At 41.8% G+C, this 18,496-nt stretch overlaps 1 protein-coding gene across 1 annotated transcript; it reads right to left on the bottom strand.

Annotated features, from left to right (window-relative positions):
* Positions 1–13,345: 13,345 nt before the first annotated feature.
* LOC133920446 (probable WRKY transcription factor 57) lies at positions 13,346–17,874 on the bottom strand. The gene is made up of 4 exons (XM_062365066.1): positions 17,387–17,874; positions 17,220–17,281; positions 16,963–17,130; positions 13,346–14,139 (listed from the first exon to the last, which is right to left on the bottom strand). Exons 1-4 carry the CDS (start codon positions 17,678–17,680, stop codon positions 13,971–13,973), a joined length of 693 nt encoding a protein of 230 aa, XP_062221050.1. The 5' UTR covers positions 17,681–17,874; the 3' UTR covers positions 13,346–13,970.
* Positions 17,875–18,496: the final 622 nt, after the last annotated feature.

Raw genomic sequence — 18,496 nt, 5'->3', positions numbered from 1 at the left:
GGATCTTCCAGTAAGTATAATCTCATTTCAACTCAATTTTTTTTCCTTCTGAAAAATGCTACGATATGTACACTTGTGGTATCACCGGACTATTCAGTGTAGTCATTTTTTCTTAGATTTCTCCAATTCAATCAAACTTTGTCCTAACTTTGATGGGTTTTTCATGTATTGCATTCATGAGACCTACTAATAATATATTCTTGACAAACATATTAGTCCCAATAACTATGTTGTCATTAATCACCAAAATCACAGTTATGACCTAATAGAGTAATTTTCGTTACAGAGAAAGAAAAGACGTGGGAGAGAGAAACATTAATTGCTGCTATGCTCGTGGGAATTTCAGTTCCCCACGCGCACCCTTTCGAATTTCGGGCAAATTTAACCCGTGTTGAGATACTATGGAGGTCCTTTAAATTGGAATACCCACAACCATCCAAGAATCCTTTCGCTGTCTTCCATCACCCAAGCCTCTTTGCGCCCATAGCTCTTCGTGTCCTCCGCCGTAAATGTCTCTGTCCTTACCCTTGCAACATCTTCAACAGCAATATGATGGCATGAACCGGCAGCGATTCTGCCTTCCCTAGATCTAAGTGCGACATGCCGAGGCTGAAGGCGTTGCACGAGGCTGGCCTGCTCACCCATCTCCTTTCAACAGGGTACCGTGCCGGGGAGAGCGTGCCCGCCCTCCACCAAGGGGAGGTCATGCTGTTTGTCTTATTCTTCTTGGTGTGCCTCGTGTCATCCTTCTCCGAGTTCTTCACTATCGTCATTGCTTTGTACCCCAACTCCATTCTAATGCTGAGCATTTTCGCTCACTTGTGCGGTAACTTTGTTAGGGTCGAGCCATACCTCGACCTCTTCTGGTTCTTTTACGTAGCCTGGTCGGTGATTGGGTCGGCCACTGGGAGTTACGGGATCTGCCTACATGATGGCGCCACAAACTCCTACATTGAGGTGGGTCTCAAGTTATCGTGGTCGGGCTGGAGGGAGGATTGGTTCAATCTCACTGATGATTCCTTGGACAACCTTCGTGTGCTGAGCACGTCGGCTCAGGTCACGGAGAACTGGGGAAATTCACCCGCGACCACCCTAGAGCTATTGACCCTGACCAAACGAGCTGGTTAGCATTGAAAAGCCAGGCTGACGGGGCTGGACGTCGTCCACAACTACATCAAGCGCCGCTTGTGTCCCCTACGGAGGCGAGCGCACTCGACGTTCAAGTACTTCGGACCGAATGACGAGACCCAGTCGAGCTTCACAGGTTACCATGCCGTCGATTCCCCAGTACCGCCCTTTCTTCCAAAAAGTGTGCAACCTCTCACACATCGACTGTTATTCAGATCTTATCGATGACGAGGCCAACTCGTGGGTTCGAATCCTAATACCAAGCTCCCCGAGGAAAGACGGTCCTCTGATCAGTGCCCTTCTGCTATGTGATCTCACCCCTCTAGAGAGAGCACAATGTGGGAGGGCAAGTTCAACATTTCCAAAATTTCTACCCTCGAGCCTTCTTATGACTTGGATTTTCATAGTTGATGCTATTTGCAGGGTGTTCCTAAGGTCGACGTTTTGCCTGGTCATCGATGAGTCTTGGAAGGCCTCCTACACTTTTGGCGTCCACAGGAAGTGGTTCTTCTTCTTCAGAACATTGAAGAGTGGCAACCCCCCCTCTCCCATCCTTGAGAACCTACTCAATGCTGCCACACACCTAGTTAGTTTCTGAACTTCCTTTAACCTGGTCGGGGATCCCATCTGATCGATAGCTTTGATATTTTCAGGGTTTGCTTCTATGCCTTGACTAGACACGAGGAAACCAAGCAACTTCCCTGATGGGACACCGAACGTGCACTTTCTTTAGGTTCAGTCTCATGTGGTACTTCTGAAGGTTGTTGAACGTTTCCTGTAGGTCTGCAACCTGGTCATCCTTGGTCTGGCTTTTCACAACCACATCATCGATGTACGCCTCAACAATCCTATTGAGTTGTGGTCAAAGGATGAGCTGAATACATCATAGGTAAGTAGCACCAGCACTTTTCAAGTCAAAAAGCATCTTTACATAGCAAAAGACCCTAAAATTCTGGTAAGCTTTTGAAAACATTTAGAAACTGGATCTATTTTGAAACTCCGCATCAACAAGGCATACAAGTGTCCGACACTTTTCTGCATTGATATGTATATACCCTTGTCTATTGACTTAAATACGGACAGTACTACCCCTTTCGGACCATATAAGATTTCATTGTCCCCGTAAAAAATTCTAAACTACCACATATCCGTCATACCTGGCAACCATTGACAACAATTATGATATTATTGTGACATAACAGAAAGAATCATGTTAAACTACATCTACAATGCAAAATTCATTACAAGCGTAGCCCAACATGTAATCTATACTACAACAACATATACCCGATTCGCTATATCAAACATATTTAAATCCTACATCTATAATATCAATTATAACTACATTATGTCTAAATCCTACATCTAATACCTAAAATATGTCTAAATACTACTTCTAATTGCTAAAATATACGTATAAATATGATCTAATTGCTGAACTACAATTAACTTTAATTCTAAACCTATATCTACATTTTATCCTACTTCTAGTGGCTATACTAACATGTATGTAAAATAAAATCTAGATCTAACATCTAACCTCTATTAAAACATAGTACTAGTTGCTATCCTACCGAATTTGTTAAAAATAGAGAAAAGTACCTCTTTTTTTAGCAGGCCTTCGCCACACAAATCTCCCTCCCCTCTCCTCCCTCTCCTCTCCTCTCTCGGCTGAATGTGTCAAATGAAGTGCTGGCGTCAACAGGGTCGGCCCAGCTGGCCTAAATACTCAAAAGGTCTCGCCCGCTCAGCGGGCGATACCTTTTGGGTGGGTTCGCACGATGTCGCAGCTACGAAAGTCTCATCCGCTGAACGGACGACAGTAGGGTAGATTTCATTATTTTTGAAACAGGCATAAAATCTTGAAAAAGTTCGAAAAAAATAAAAAATTCGACAGATATACCGTATCGACCCATTATCCTAGTCCAGCCGAAAACCAGTAGTAGCATTGGACTAGCACTGAGCTTCCCAGGCCGAGGCGTGGAAACCTGGGGCGGATTGCGGCCCACGAGTACCCACCATGCCCAGCGGGCGAGACCTTTTGGGTGGGTTCGCACGATGTCGCAGCTACGAAAGTCTCATCCGCTGAACGGACGACAGTATGGTAGATTTTATTATTTTTGAAACAGGCATAAAATCTTGAAAAAGTTCGAAAAAAATAAAAAATTCGACAGACATACCGTATCGACCCATTATCCTAGTCCAGCCGAAAACCAGTAGTAGCATTGGGCTAGCACTGAGCTTCCCAGGCCGAGGCGTGGAAACCTGGGGCGGATTGCGGCCCACGAGTACCCACCACGCCCGCTCGGCTTCGTCATGGGCGGGCACGGCAGTCACGGGGACCACGGCACCACGCGTAGCTGACGGCGTGGGACTGTTGAGCGCGAATCCAAGAACCGCCCGTCCACTATGAGTTCGCGGTGCGTCCAACACGGTTGCGCGCCGAGGAGTTGCCGTTCGGCCCGTGCGCCCCCAACGCGACGGCCACAGGACTCCTGGAGTCGGGCGGGCGCGAGCCGACGCTACGCTGAGTAGCTAGCTGTCGAGTGCGCGTACGTCGCCGACTCCAACTTGTATAATTTAGCAGGCCGATTCGTCGAAAACGTGTGGTTGAGCCGGTGAGTGAGGGGCGCCGTGGTCCATCTATACGAAGTTGACCTTGTAGCTTCCGGATAATTTTTTATATATTTTTTAATATTTTTAAGACTACACCCTTTGAAAAAAATAATAGAGATATTTTTTAATGCAAATTATACATGTGCTAGCGTCATCTGTTTATCAGGTGAGATCTCGTTCACTAAATGGACGAGATCTTACGAGGACCAACGGTCTTAAGGTCTCACCCGTTCAACAAATGAGAACTTGTTCTTGTCTACTGAAGGGGCGAGTTCTTCGTTGTTGCGACGCTCGCGGGCCTAATTCAAAGGTTTTGCACGTTTAGTGGACGAGACCTTTTAGGTATATAATTTCACGGCACGGCCACATAGATGTTAGCGTCCCCATTTACTTTGAACTCAGCCAAGAGAGAGGGAGGAGAATGAGAGCAGGAGAGGGGAGGGGAGAAAAAAATTGCGGCGAAGCTCTACCGGAGTTAAGAGGTATATTTTCTCTGTTTTTACATACTTAGTAGGATAGTCACTAGTGCTAGATTTTATCATAGGTAAGAAGTTAGATCTAAATTTTTTTTTACTAATCCAGTAGGATAGTCACTAGACGTATGTTAGAATGTAGATATAGGTTTAATAGTGTTATACATAGTTTAGGCAATTAGATCATGTTTGTATATATATTTTATCAATTAGATATAGTATTTAGATATATATTAGATATTAGATGTATCATTTAGATATAGTGTAGGTATAAGTGAGGTAATAGATGTAGGATTTGGAAGTGTTTGGTGTAACGACTAGCTAATATTCTGTTGCAGTATAGTGGACCATGTTTGTAGTGAATTTACCATTGTAGTTTAGTTTTACATAATTATTTCTGTTCTGTCACGATTTTTGTTGATTTTTGCCAGGTATGTCAGATTAGTGATAGTTATGATTTTTTATAGGGCAGTGAAGTATTATATGGTCTAGAAGGGGTAGTAATTCCTGTATTTTAGTCAATGGATAAGGGTATTTTTAGACCAAGTATAAAAGTGTCAGACACTTGTACATATGGGTGATGCAGGGTTTTAAAATAGACTCTGATGTTCAAGAGATGATCATTAGCGTTGTGGGAAATCATCTGAGTGATGGTGTATACTGGAAGGTGTACTCGCTCAGGTTAGATGAATTGTCGAAGAGGTAACTGCATGATGTTGTGCACAGAGATTGACCTCCTATGTTGCTTGTGCAATTGAAGAATAAGAAGGCAGTTGGGGAGATGAAGGGTGAGGGTACGCGGAGGATGAGGGTGATGATGAAGATATGATGTAACACCCTTATTTTCAACTTTTTGAAATATCATTTCTTTAGTTTAGGGTGTTAATATTTGTCTCAAAACCCTAGGTGTAAATTTATTTTCTAAATTAAATAATTAATTTAGGCTATATTTATTTTAGTGTTGCATTCAAGCTAGAATAGAAGTATTAGAGTTTTATTGTGTAAAAAATAATAATTTTGAAAACGTCTAGACGTGCCATTTGAGCTTTCGAAAAGTTTGAAATTGATTCCATAAAATAAAATTTCATTTTTCCTCACTGGGCCAAATCTCCCTTTATTTTCTCTTTTGCTTCCCATTCTTTGCGGCCCATTCTTTTTTCTTTTCCCTGGCCAGCATGCTTTTCCCTTCCCCCCCACCTGAGCCACGCCCCGACCTACTTTCAGCGCGCCTAAAATTCCGGCAAGCTTTTGAAAACATTTAGAAGCCAAATAAAAATATTTTGAACTTATAAAAACATTTTGGTATTTTAGAAATAAAATATATTTCAAATGATTCAAATAAATTCCAAAACAGCATGAATAAAATACTGGATCCATGGAAAACAAACAACACAAAACAAAACTTGAATGCCTATTAATCGGCATGAATGCATACAAACAAATAATAACGTAATTCAAATTGGAATTTGAATTTAGAAAATAATGTTTTCCTATTCTAATTATTTAATTTATAATCTAATATTGGAAAATTTTAGAAAATTGAGAAATCTAAAAAACAGGGTGTGATAAATCTACCACCTTAAAGGAATCTCGCCCGCAAGATTCAGGCAGATTGGAAAAGAGACAACAAAACTTGTTCTTGAAAAATTTCTTCGCTTCTAGAGTCGGAGTGTAGCTTCTGATTATTGTACATCCTTTGGCACATCTTACTCTCTGCACACCAACGGTCTGACCGTCGCCATACCGCTGGGTCTGACCGCCAGCTACTCGAAGCCTTATGAACTTAGGACGTCTTATCCGAGGTTCAAACCTTTCCAACTCGAGTCGTTTGTCGATATTTTGCAAATATTTTCGAAACACGATGCTTTATTGTTATTCAAGCATGCATCATATGCACAATTTTCCATCCTTTATTTGTTTATACCATGGATTCTTGGTTTATTAGAGACTGGCGCACCGATTATCCAAGTAATCGAAGGCGATACCAAACCACTGGAGTTTCGTGAGTGTTGCACGGGAAGTTTCAGGCAGACGTTGGAGCAGTAAGATAATCATCTAAGCATATTTCATCTTATAATTTGGATCATGTGGAGTCTAAACTGATAAGTCATTGCTTATGTAAGTTATGCATGTTAGCATTCTAATGTCGGGCTATATGGGTAGAACCTATATCGCTGTATTATTTCTACCTTGATCTTATTGATAATCCTTATCCTTGTAACCTGGGTAGAATACCTAACTTAAAAGGTTGACCAAAATGTTTAGGAATGCATAGGTCCTCAGTAGAAGTCGAGCAGTGGTTCGACCATTATTCGTGAGCTTAGTGCTTATTTTATTGTTCACCAAGATAATTATGATATTAGTAAGTATGAGTTGTGAGAATGAGGTGAGATATAGGTGGTGCTAGGGGTAGGTCAGGAGAGGAACACGGATGCCATAGACTGCTTGCATTGTTTAAGCATCAACTGCTGTTGCAGTTATCTCTAACACTTTCTGTACTAACCAAATATCTGATTATGGGAAGGATGAGCCGAATACCTCGTGTAGCTGTGACCCTTTGGTTTGCATGTCTCGGGTGTCGTGGGCATAATAGGCTTGTATGGGTATCTGGTTTTCTCTAGGAGTAGTTCTAGATGATCCCTGCACCTAGAGGCGCCTGTTCAAACGGTTGAGGCTTACTTGGGAAAGGTTGACACGAGTATACCCTTGTGTGGGTCTGTTTAGTCACGCAAGTTGAATGATCCTCGAGTCGTGTGAGTAAAGATGTACCCTCTTGCAGGGTATAAGAATAATTCGAATTATCGCGCTCTCGATCATGAGCATGCTTCTGTCCATTTGCAGCAGTCGTAGATTTCTGATGTGAGATAATGGTATGGTATATTGGGAAATAGTTGGTGATGGCTATTGATGAGATAAGATGGTTCTGTTATAGATATGTTGGTGTTATGAATTTTAGGATAGAAGGGTATATGTGGTTAAGTGTAGATGCTCACACTTTTATGTCAAAATTACTTTTGCATATGAATCTACTCAAACTTGTGGCCGCCTTGCTAACTCATCCAAATGCATAATCCTTAGAGTCAAATTATTATATGTACCCATTATGGATTAAGTCTTGCGAGTAGCTTCATACTCACGCTGCTTTAACAAATGCTACAAGTGAGGAGGAGCTATTGTTTGGTTACTTCACGCCCGCCGATGTAGGTGATGGGCAGGAGTAGTGCAAACTACTCGAGTGATGAGATTTTGGGGTGGTGCCTCAGGGCAAATAGCTCCACCCATCTTTTGTTGTTCACGGTTTTTGTTTTCAACTCGGTTGTATCTCTAGGTGGCTAGGATGTGAGACTGTTCTTTTATCCTCTTATTGTTCGTGCGTTGCAAATTATTGTAAATGATAATCTTCTAAAGACTTATAATATAATTTTATTACTCGCTCTTTATTAAGCTTTGTTGTGATGACATATATTGAAAAGGCGTGTGTTCCGATCTTAGGTATAAATCACATGCCGGGACTACCAGGATGATATTCTAATTAATCATTGCAGTCGTGATTATGTAAATGACTGACTCAATGATTAACTAGAATACTATTTAGATAATTTCCCACACCAACAAAAGTCTTTCTCGTCCAGATTATGGTACGTATGTCTTGTATTGTTTTTCATCTTTGTTACATTACTAATACATGAAGATATTTGAAATTGTTCCTTTTTTGGCAGGCGAACAACATCCACCCACTGGCAGGTGACGAGGATGTGACCCGCCGCCTGGAGGCATACCTTCTGTGGTTGTTCGGGTGGGCCATGTTCATCGAGACCCTCGACAACATGATCTTGAGGAGCATGATCCCCTACGCCAGAGAGGTTGCAGACACCGACCCGAGGGAGGTCCGGTAGTACAACTAGGGTTCTGCTATGCTGGCTGAGGTGTACTGTGGCTTGTGCGATGCATGCATTAAGACTGACAATAAAGCGATCCTCACTAGGTATCCCCTACTGCTTAAAATGTGGTCCTACGAGCGCATCGCCATCGGTAGGCCCGTTTTGGACCATAGCGCGTACCATTTCGCTACGGACGGTGTCGATGGGCTGACCATGGGGTTGTTGTGGTCCAGACATAGGGTAATAGCTCTGAACTTTGCATGCACTTGTTAATTACTTTCTTTCTTTGTTTGTCTAACTTAGTTTGGTTGCACAACCATCTTGGTCTAGTGTGCAAACACACCACGCGTACCCGGACTCCATTCACCAATTCGATGAGTTAACTGTGAATGACATCCGCTGGAGGCTATACACGGAGGAGGAAGTACATCGACGCACTCCGCTTGGACTTTCGGTCCTGTGCTTACGGGACCATGAATATTCGCTCACCCGGTGCACCCTTGTTAGCGACATCTACGTCGAGGAGTACTCAACACATCATGTGATACAACAATTCGATAAGTTCTAGTCGTTCCTGCTCCCGATGACTAGGACCAGGCCTACGAACATACACAAGTGCATAACAATATACTTACCTTTTTTTATTGTACACACTACAACATGTTTACTCATATGTTTATGTTTTTTCAGGATGACGCACAGAGGGCTCATAGCACGAGCACGTTTATGACTTGTGTGCAGATGTGGGTTGAGAGATGGGACCATGCTTTCGAGAACATCGTCGATGAGGATCGACTGCACTCTGAGGAGGTGTACACGGAGTACATGTCCTAGTTCGTGGCTCGAACGCACACCCGGGTCATGTACAAACTGACCGAGCTTCTAAGGCATGTCCCTAACTTTAGTGACACGTATCCGACGCACAAGGATCAGTCGCGTTTGCTTGAGGATAGACAATGCTACACGAATTCCTCATTTACTACACTTGTTGCTAAAAAAATGAGTAATAAAATGAAACTTTTGCTTGCAGAGAGACATTCTGCACTAGATTGACGTCGAGGCACGAATGACCAAGCTCCGGATTGATAGTGGCCTCGAGGTCCCTAGGGACGAGGTGAGCACAAAGTTAGGCCAGATTATCCAGCAAGTGAACAAGGTGTTCAGGGCACTCAGTTGTAGGCCATCCTCGGATATTGACGCGGGAGCATGATAGTTTGCTCCTCTCCTGGAACGCCCATCCAAGGAGTTCATCGAGCCGCCACACCCACCAGTACGTCCGACCTTCGCCGCTGAGCCGTCGAGGCCATCTTTCACGCCGACTTCTCAATGGTACTACAGTGGCAGTTCGGCGAGGCAGTCCTTCTCCAGGGCCACTAACTCACACTACACTGGTGCATGGCCTAGGCATTCTTTCCCCGGGGCCAATGAAGCCCGCCACGGCACCACAAAGTCCAGGTCAGCCTTCACTGGTGCAGGTGACCACTTCTACGCCAGCAGCGGGTCCATGTAGCATTCCAACACAGACTCGGGTCCTTTGAATTCTCGCATCCATGGCTCGGATACGATACTTGCTTCATGGCTAATCAATTGTTACATATGTAACACTTTATCAGAGCTAACATGTTACCTTTATTGTTCCATATGCAGAGATCGACAATCTACGGGACGTAGACACATATGGTAGCTATATGGAGTTGCTTACTAGGGAGGGTACTCAGGTCCCTAGGTACTCATTCATCTTCAGAGAGAGTGACGATCTCGATGCGTCGCAGCTACCTGGTGCACCACTTAAGGGGACACAACCCTCCCGGACAGCTACGCCACTCCATCGTCCATTGGACGGCCTACGTGGATGATTGTGCTACCCAACCCGCTAACGTACTCAACTGACCAGGTGAAAGCACAGTGGCACAGGGTCCCGAGGGCAGATGTGACCAGGGGATCATCCCCAAGAGGGGACGTAACATATAGGGTAATAGGTTATCATACCACGGTAGTGCCAATATAATGTTGGTTTCTTCATGTTACTATGCTATTATTATTGTCATAATATCTTTCATGTATTGTATTTTTATTTTCTGTTTCTATTCGGACCATACACTCATACCACAATCATTCCTAACAATCCTAATAAACACGTTGACCAACCTTACAATGGCATATGCAATACCCCTAGTTGTGTACTGGAGTTTCGCCTAACATGTCTTAGAGAATGTAAAAAGACCGAACATCAAAGGGACGATACACAAATTACAACGTCGTCCTGATAATGGTTCTAATCATACTGACTTAGTGTGAACTTCTATGAGGCTCCTAAGTCCCAATAATTTCCAGCATCGTATTACACAAACAGAGGAGGGCGAGTAGCGTGAGGTGGAGGAGGAGAAACCCTATTGCGGCATGGGCAAGTCCACCATGGATCGATGCATACAAAAGTGTCCTTTGGGTGTATTACAAAAGGACTTGGTATATTCTCAACCTCCCTCTGCAAGTCAAAGATTTGCTCTCAAAGGTGGTGGATGTAATCTTGGATATACTGAAGAACATGAGGATTGACCCATCACATGTATTGGCAGTTCTCGGGTCGTCATCGGAGGCCTACAGAAATGTGAAGGTCACAATGTATAATATTTTAAAACATGAATATGACGGTCATGGTGATATAGTTCTCACCCTAACAAAAGGACATCGGAAGAATCCACGCCCCTATAAAAGCTCTCATCGTACATCTGAACGATGTAGTCGTAGCCATGGGAGCACTTGGGCCAGAGTTCAATCGGGTGCTTGTAAATCCGTAGGCAACTTGGGGGACAAAAATTACTCCTATCATACAGAGGGAAGGTGTACAGAGGCTCCTCATACTCAGTTAGTCCAAACGAACCCTCCCATCTCATTGCCAGCCTCCCTGCCCCTCTTATTCCTCGCTCCCTCCCGCCGCTACCCTCCATTGATCATTGTGGCTTCAGTTTCTAGATACAAGAGCCTTTTATAGATGTGTTGTACTAGCATACGTCCTTTTACCATGGTGTAATATTACCGTCAAATTTATGTTACCCACACACATCAAACTGTGAAAACACAAATTGACATCTTCTACTATAACTTTTCAAATTAGTAAACATGTACTCCATTTTCAGTCATATCCTTTTCTGACCTAGCATTCTCGTCAGTATTATTTTCAGATAAATATTTTTCAGAATTAGCCTTTTCAGAAGTAAGCTTTTTATATGTAGCGTTTTCAGAAGTAGCATTTTCAGAAATAGTCTTTTTAGTTGATATGACCACACCTTATTGTAGAATCAATTGCTTTTTAGGACCGATTTCCGTGGACTTAGTCCATGCACCGGTATGAATTCGTTATATAAATAGAAGATCTTATGTCCACATGTACAACCAAATCAGTAGCCCCAACCTCTACAGTTCGGCAAAATATGGCATCCGATTTATTCCCTAAGAAATACATCTGGATACTATGCCTGATGGAGTCCGAGTACCCATGTGCTGGTATAGAGACATTTGCATGGTGATAAAGTCCTTCAAGTTCTCCTACACCTACAGAAGGAGGTTCTTCATGTACCGCAACTATGAGTATGATCCACCCTAGAGAAGCATCAATGTTGGCTCCCGCTGTCAGGTAATAACTTTTGACCAAAATACTCTCGAAACAACTAAGATTTACCACTTAATATTTTGTTCTTCATTGCAGTCGTCGTTACCACCATGTGACTTCTTATAGTGGCTAGATTCTAAGCAGTCCAAAGCGGATGTGTTCCTCTTTCACACTGAGCATCGCGCAAGCACATTCAAAAAGAGCAGCAGAAGATGACGGATGCCCATGAGGCGGAGAAGGAGAGGAAGCGTGAGAGGGCACAATAGGCGCGTGAGGCATACCAGAAGCGGCGAGAAAAGGAAAATACACATGTTACACTCAATAGACCAGATGTTATAATCATGTTGTTTACATTCCTTAAGACGTGTTAGGTTTAGACGCAATACTGATTTAGGTTATAATGATCGTGTATCGTACTTGCAACGCCCATGTATGTCACAGTTTCCATTAAAATCACCGTATTCAACTTTTCGTTTCTATCCGATTCAAGTATCTAAAATATCGCATAAACATTTAATGCACTAAACGATTCAATAAAAATTTTTATGTATTCTACCACAAATTAAATTAATTTGGTCAAAGCAATGTGTCGTCCATTCATTAGGAGAGATAAAGATATCGCCTGATGAATGAGTGACATATTTGTTTCTCTAGTTTTTTAATGTACTGACTGCCGGACCCCACATAGTCTGGCTCGTTCATCGGGCGAGAACTATTCTCGCCCAATGAACGGACGATGCTACCATATTACTGCTATTTTTCAAACAGACGTGTTATATATATATATATATATATATATATATATATATATATATATATATATATATATATATATATATATATATCTTCGTATGGATGGCAGGGACCACTGGGTTGGCCCAAGGCCATGGGAGCTAGCAAGCATTTAGATTTCGAAAATAAAAAATACAAAAAATGAAGTCCGCTAAACTTTTTTTAAAGTTAAGATACTATTGCCCGCCAACAAATTTAAAAAAATAAACATGTCGATTTTTCAACAACGGCATACTTAAAAATAAAAAATATTATATTTCATTGCTCTCAAAATTTAAAGCATTATCGAAATAGTCAATGATCAACTAATATGTACAATAAAATTTATAATTTTTATTTTTCATTGTATAAATCTTCGTATGGATGGCAGGGACCACTGGGTTGGCCCAAGGCCATGGTTGGCGTGCGTGTGGACGGGGGAGCGGAACAGATACATAAAGATATAATAGACTTCTGATTTTTTTTAAGTAATAGAGATTGCTCGCCATAGAGAACAAGCAAGGCTCGGCAAAGAGGCGTTTTTCTTCCCAGACACACGTGTCTTGATCATGATGAACCCCTCCTGCCACACGCTCGATTCACAATGATTTCGGCGACCACATCTGAGGACCTGATCAGCTCACGTTGCACTTGCAAATACTCCATCCAATCATAAATATTTATCATTTTAATTAACTTTTAAAACTTTGATCGCTAATAGCTTTCAAAATATTCAGTTTAAAAATATAAAAATCATATTTATCTTAAAAAATAATTTCATAATATTGTATTTTTATTAAATATTATAACTATATTATAATAAAAATAATAATTAAATGTTATACGCTGAAGGTCGTGAAAAATAAAAAACGAAAAGTATTTATGACCTCCGAAGGGAGTATATATCATGACTTTGCAACCCCATGTCTTCGATGTCTGAAGAACACCAAAAGCTCGAATTAATGGCGGTTTGTTTGGAAGCCCGTGTTCGTTTTCGGTCAGTGAAACAGGTGCCTGTTCCACAATCATTAGTGTACATAAAGGTGTGCCGCTAGCTCTTCTTGTCCTGTCAGGCGTCGCCCGGCCACCGTAGTACGTTATGTAGGCACGATCTAATATTTACATGCATACGGCCAACCGGATCGCCTGGGTACGTACATCTCCTGCTCTACACCTCTACCTGCCTTTCAGGCATACGTGCATCCATGCTTGCTTTTCTTTCTCTTTCTCCAATGAAAAAAGCTGCTCATTTCGGAGGTTAACTAGCAGTAGCATATACACAAAGAAAGAAATATAGCTTTATTAATTGCCTGCAAGAGATGGATCGATCATCCGCGCGCTTAGCAGCAGGGCGTACGCGCGACGCGTCCTCTCGTCCATCAAAACTGAGGAGCATGGTTTTGAAGCATACTACTAATGCTTGGGGCTCTTGCGTTGCTCATGCTTCTGAGCTAAAACTTAAACTGTGCACGCAGCGCGCTAGCTTCTGTTTCAGAAGGAGCTGAAGCAGTCGGTGTGGTCGCCGGAGGTGGCGTCGTCGCTGCAGGGGAAGTGCGTGTGGCGGCCCTCGTACGTGGTGATCACCATGCGGCAGTCCGTCGACAGCCGCTCCACGCGCTTCTTCACGCGGCAGTTGCTGTGGGTGCACCGGAAGTAGCTCCTGCGCGCAGGCACATGTATATATGATAAGCATCTACCAAACGTACTCAGATAAAGAAATGCATGCATATCGATCGATCAATTTATAGTATATATATAGGCGTGAAACTGGCATTGTCACCCGCACACTCCTGTTTTGCACAATGTTTAATTTGCCATGAACTAATCGATCGTAAATCTCTTGTATATTCTGTACGTAGCTCCGGGAAAACTCTATCAGTGACCAGGACTTACGGGTGATGGGTTAATTAATTAGGCCCATATGCCAGCCAGTTTATTCAAACGTGCTAAACTTAACGTACATTTTTATCTCTATTTTATGATATTTCATATCTAGTTCATCTACCATATTTTTCACAAAAAAGAAAACAAATAAAAATCCAAATACTTTTTTTTGGCTATGTTCTCCAGCTAAAACAGTAATTATCATCTATTGGCAATGCTGTGTTGTCTTTACTTAATTTTCTCTACCCTAACTAGGATGGATGCAATTTTGTGCATGGTATTTAACTTCCAAGTAAATATGCTGCTGCTGCTACTAGTGCTAGCTATAGCTAGGAACTATACTCGTACATATATCTTTGCATGTGCTCGAGAAGTTGTTCTACACAAAATCTATACTTCATTTTCCTGTGAAGAAATTTTTATCATGGTTAAGCAACAGATGATGGTCTAATTAAATATATACAGTAAGCAAATAAATTTAAGACTGCACATTAAAGCATAATACTCTTACATGATCTTATTTGCAAATTATTAATATTATATTCATACCATGAACATTAGCAGGAAACAAACGATTTTGCGGGGTTTAGTCCCTATCCAAACAGTCCAAGTGAATTGAGTGTTAATTCTAGCACAAATCAAGTATGAAAGTATCACTTAATCATGCATATGAGCATATCTATTCTCCAAAAAGGATGGGGGGGGGGGGGGACAAGCGTCTATCTCTTAGGCTAGCTCGTAGCTAACTAGTGTGCTGAAAATGGGCACTGAGCTTCCATGTGTGTGCTTCTTATCTCTGAAGAAACACTAGGATCATGTGCACCTATATTTGCATAGCCCATAGACCATGCATGCATGAAACACTACGATCATTATTACATAAATAATTTTCAAAGGCGGGTTAAAATTTATTTTCATCTAGACATCCATCTTTGATCGAAGGCCTATGAAAATGAACGATTTGCACATACGTAAAAGAATATGTATGTGAAAATCTATTATCGGAAGCGGTTTACATAAAGAACCGTATGTGAAAATTATACTATTTTTAGATGTGGTTCACGTAAAGAACTATCTCTGTAAATAACCTTTTACACAAGCGGTTCACTTAACAAACTATCTGTAGTAATCATCTCATTTACAGAGACGGATCATATAAGGAACTGCTTCTGAAAATGATCTTTTGCACCGGCGATTCACATAAAGAAAAACTTCTATGATAATCATCTCATTTTCATATACGGTTATCATAAGCAGCCACTTGTGAAATTTTGATTCCACGCGTGACCTGAAACCACAGGGTATGCTCAGGGGGTTATGTCAAACTTGTATCTTTGGGAGCTAAAACTTCCACTAAAGATTAAAGTTTTCTTATAGTTTCTTTTTAATGGAAAAACTCTAACCAAAGATAATCTAGCAAAACAATGTTGGAAAGATAGTACCAAATGTTGTTACTGTCATCATAATAAAATAATACAACATCTATTTTTTGAATGTAGGTTTGCTAAATTTATTTGGCAAGTGGTTCAAGTAACGTTTGGCTTAAATCCACCAACAAGTATCTCCAATATGTTTGGTAGCTGGCTAAATTGAATGAGTCAAAAACTTAAAAACCACATTTTGGTTGCAGCTAGTACTCTTTGTTAGGCAATTTGGTTAAGTAGAAATGATGTAGTCTTTGACAAGAAAAAGTTTACTCTTTCATGCAGGTTCTTTTCAGGGGCGCATACTGGATTCGTTATTGGTCTTTGCTACAGAAGACAAAAGATCAGCTTCTTATAAAGGATGCATATCAAAGATTGGAAACAACAGTGATGGAGTTTTATGCCTGGCATGTTTGGCTGTTTAGTAATAGGCTTTGTGCTTGACTTTATCTAGCTAATTTTGAAGATACTCTTTTTTTACATAATTTATCCAGAATGCCGGGTGTTATATTAAACTTTGTATTAATGAACGGCTACGTGCATAATTTTGTGCAGATGCTGGAATAATCTTATTCCTTCATCTAAAAAACAAGCAAGAACTATTGGTTGATTAAGCTCTTGTTTTCATAAATGTATTTGTATCAATCAAAATAATAAATTAATCATCTAACCTTGCACTAATTCAGTTTAGAGATCATTGGTCCATATTTTCTCGAATTCTAGCATCGAGTGATAATTAATGTGATGTACATGCTTCTCTCTTCTTCTATTTGAGTGTTTCATATATATACCATGGAGACTAGCTTATGGATACATAAATTGAAATCGGTTGCAAAACCAGCTAGCACACAGCTTCAGTACAAATTTGTTAACATATTTGTCACGGATAAGTCTTACCGGATCTACCGTTAATCGGTTGCAGAAACTAGCAACAACCCGGTTCTGTCATCAACAATCTTTCAGATTAAAGTAAGTAGTTGCTTTCTTAGATCCCCAACACATAAAATTGATCATCTTAGATTACTTGTTGGTTTGGTAGCTTCAAGATATTCATAACAAGAAAGGCATGCCATGCATGCATGCAGTGTATAATTAGTAGAGCCTGAACAACTTCTATGCAAATTTAATTAAGAAATACTCTAGGGTGCAGATTGCGCATTCAAAATTGGAAATACCTCGGATGGAGGCTGTTCTTGACAACCTTCTGCCCGTACTTCCTCCACTTGTAACCATCATCCAGCACATCCACGTCGCTTCTGGTCTGGAAGCAGAACCTCGGCTCCCTCATCTTCCTCCTCACCTTCATCTTACCTCTTTCCGCCATCGTAGCCGAGCCCTTCCACCTAATAACACTCTCACACACCACATGCACAACATCAAACCCTAAAACATAGCCAAAGATCTCAGAAACATCACAGGAGAGGAGGTATACCATGTGCTAGAGCCATTACAAGTAGTACTCTCATTGCAACCTTTCGTCACCGAGGTGCACACCTGAGGAAGAAACAAAACACCCCACATAAGAACAAGAAAGAACACGGATATGTAGCACGAGCTTCCCAAGTGTACATGGCCACAAAACCATAACGTGCACCTCACCTCCTCAGGGCCAATACTAGGAATCAAACCGGCCGTTGGCTTCCCGCTGCAGACGGCCATGGCTGCACCGGAGCAGCCAAACGGCAGCGCCGGCAGCGGGTATAGCCCACAATGGTCGGAGGAGAGCGTCACGCCCTGGTTCCCGGCTTCTTCTACCTGGTCAAATGGCATCTGGAGAAGCTTTGATTGGCTCGGTAGTTGAAGTTGGGGAGGAAGAGGGAAGGCGTAGTGATCCGGCACGAGGAAGTTAGGAAGGCAAGTCCCCAACTGGCCTCCCTCCATATATGCCTTCATATTTGCGATCGATCAAAGTGGTTCTTGGGGATGAAAATTCTAAGATGGATCTCTCCTTTTGGTGGCAACCGTGACAAGATTGATGATGCTTTCAGACTAAGTGATGGTGGGCTATGGCGCCTCTCTGGACTGCTGGAGCAGTACTATGGAGTGTGGACACTGGAGTCTAGCAAGGCAGCCCTTTAAAGGGCCTTTAGCTCGATTAGTACCGTGTGTACAGTACTTGCGTCGGTACTAGCTGTTTGCCCTGTTCTATAGTCCAAAGCTCCAAGCTAGTGCCTGCTAATTCATCAGCCGCTTTCATATGATGTCAGAGATATGCCTTTTTCCAGCCGAATAGCTTATCATAGATGCCATCGATGTTACGGCAGCTAAGTAATCACGTTTTCTGTCAGAAGCACGGGGAAAATCCGCTGTTGTTGCCTTGATCAGTCGTTGCTTATGCTTGTGTCGAAAATCTAACTAATGTATGTATAGGAAATACACCGTATATTGATAGAATATGTCGTGCGCACTTTTAACAACTCCGGATGTTACAGATCTGAATCTACAGAACTTAGTATACTCGAGGATTTAAAGAACCTATACTAATAAGGTATCGATTATATTAACCTACTCGAATATAACTAGTATTTAGATGAGATAATTCAGCTTTCTTATCTTGGCTGACAAGATAAAAAGATTTCCTATCAACTATGATTAGACACATGACAGCGTCAGCACTCCTTATATAAAACGACTACTTAAGTGGTGTTTCAGCGACTGCAGAGCCTTTTCAGGCGGGGCATATATATTGCAGCGATTGTTCGGCGTACA

The sequence above is a fragment of the Phragmites australis genome, chromosome 6 (assembly GCF_958298935.1).
Source record: "Phragmites australis chromosome 6, lpPhrAust1.1, whole genome shotgun sequence".
Classification (NCBI taxonomy): domain Eukaryota; kingdom Viridiplantae; phylum Streptophyta; class Magnoliopsida; order Poales; family Poaceae; genus Phragmites; species Phragmites australis.
The sequence above is the reverse complement of the archived record's forward strand: the minus strand, read 5'-3'. Positions and strand labels throughout refer to the sequence as shown.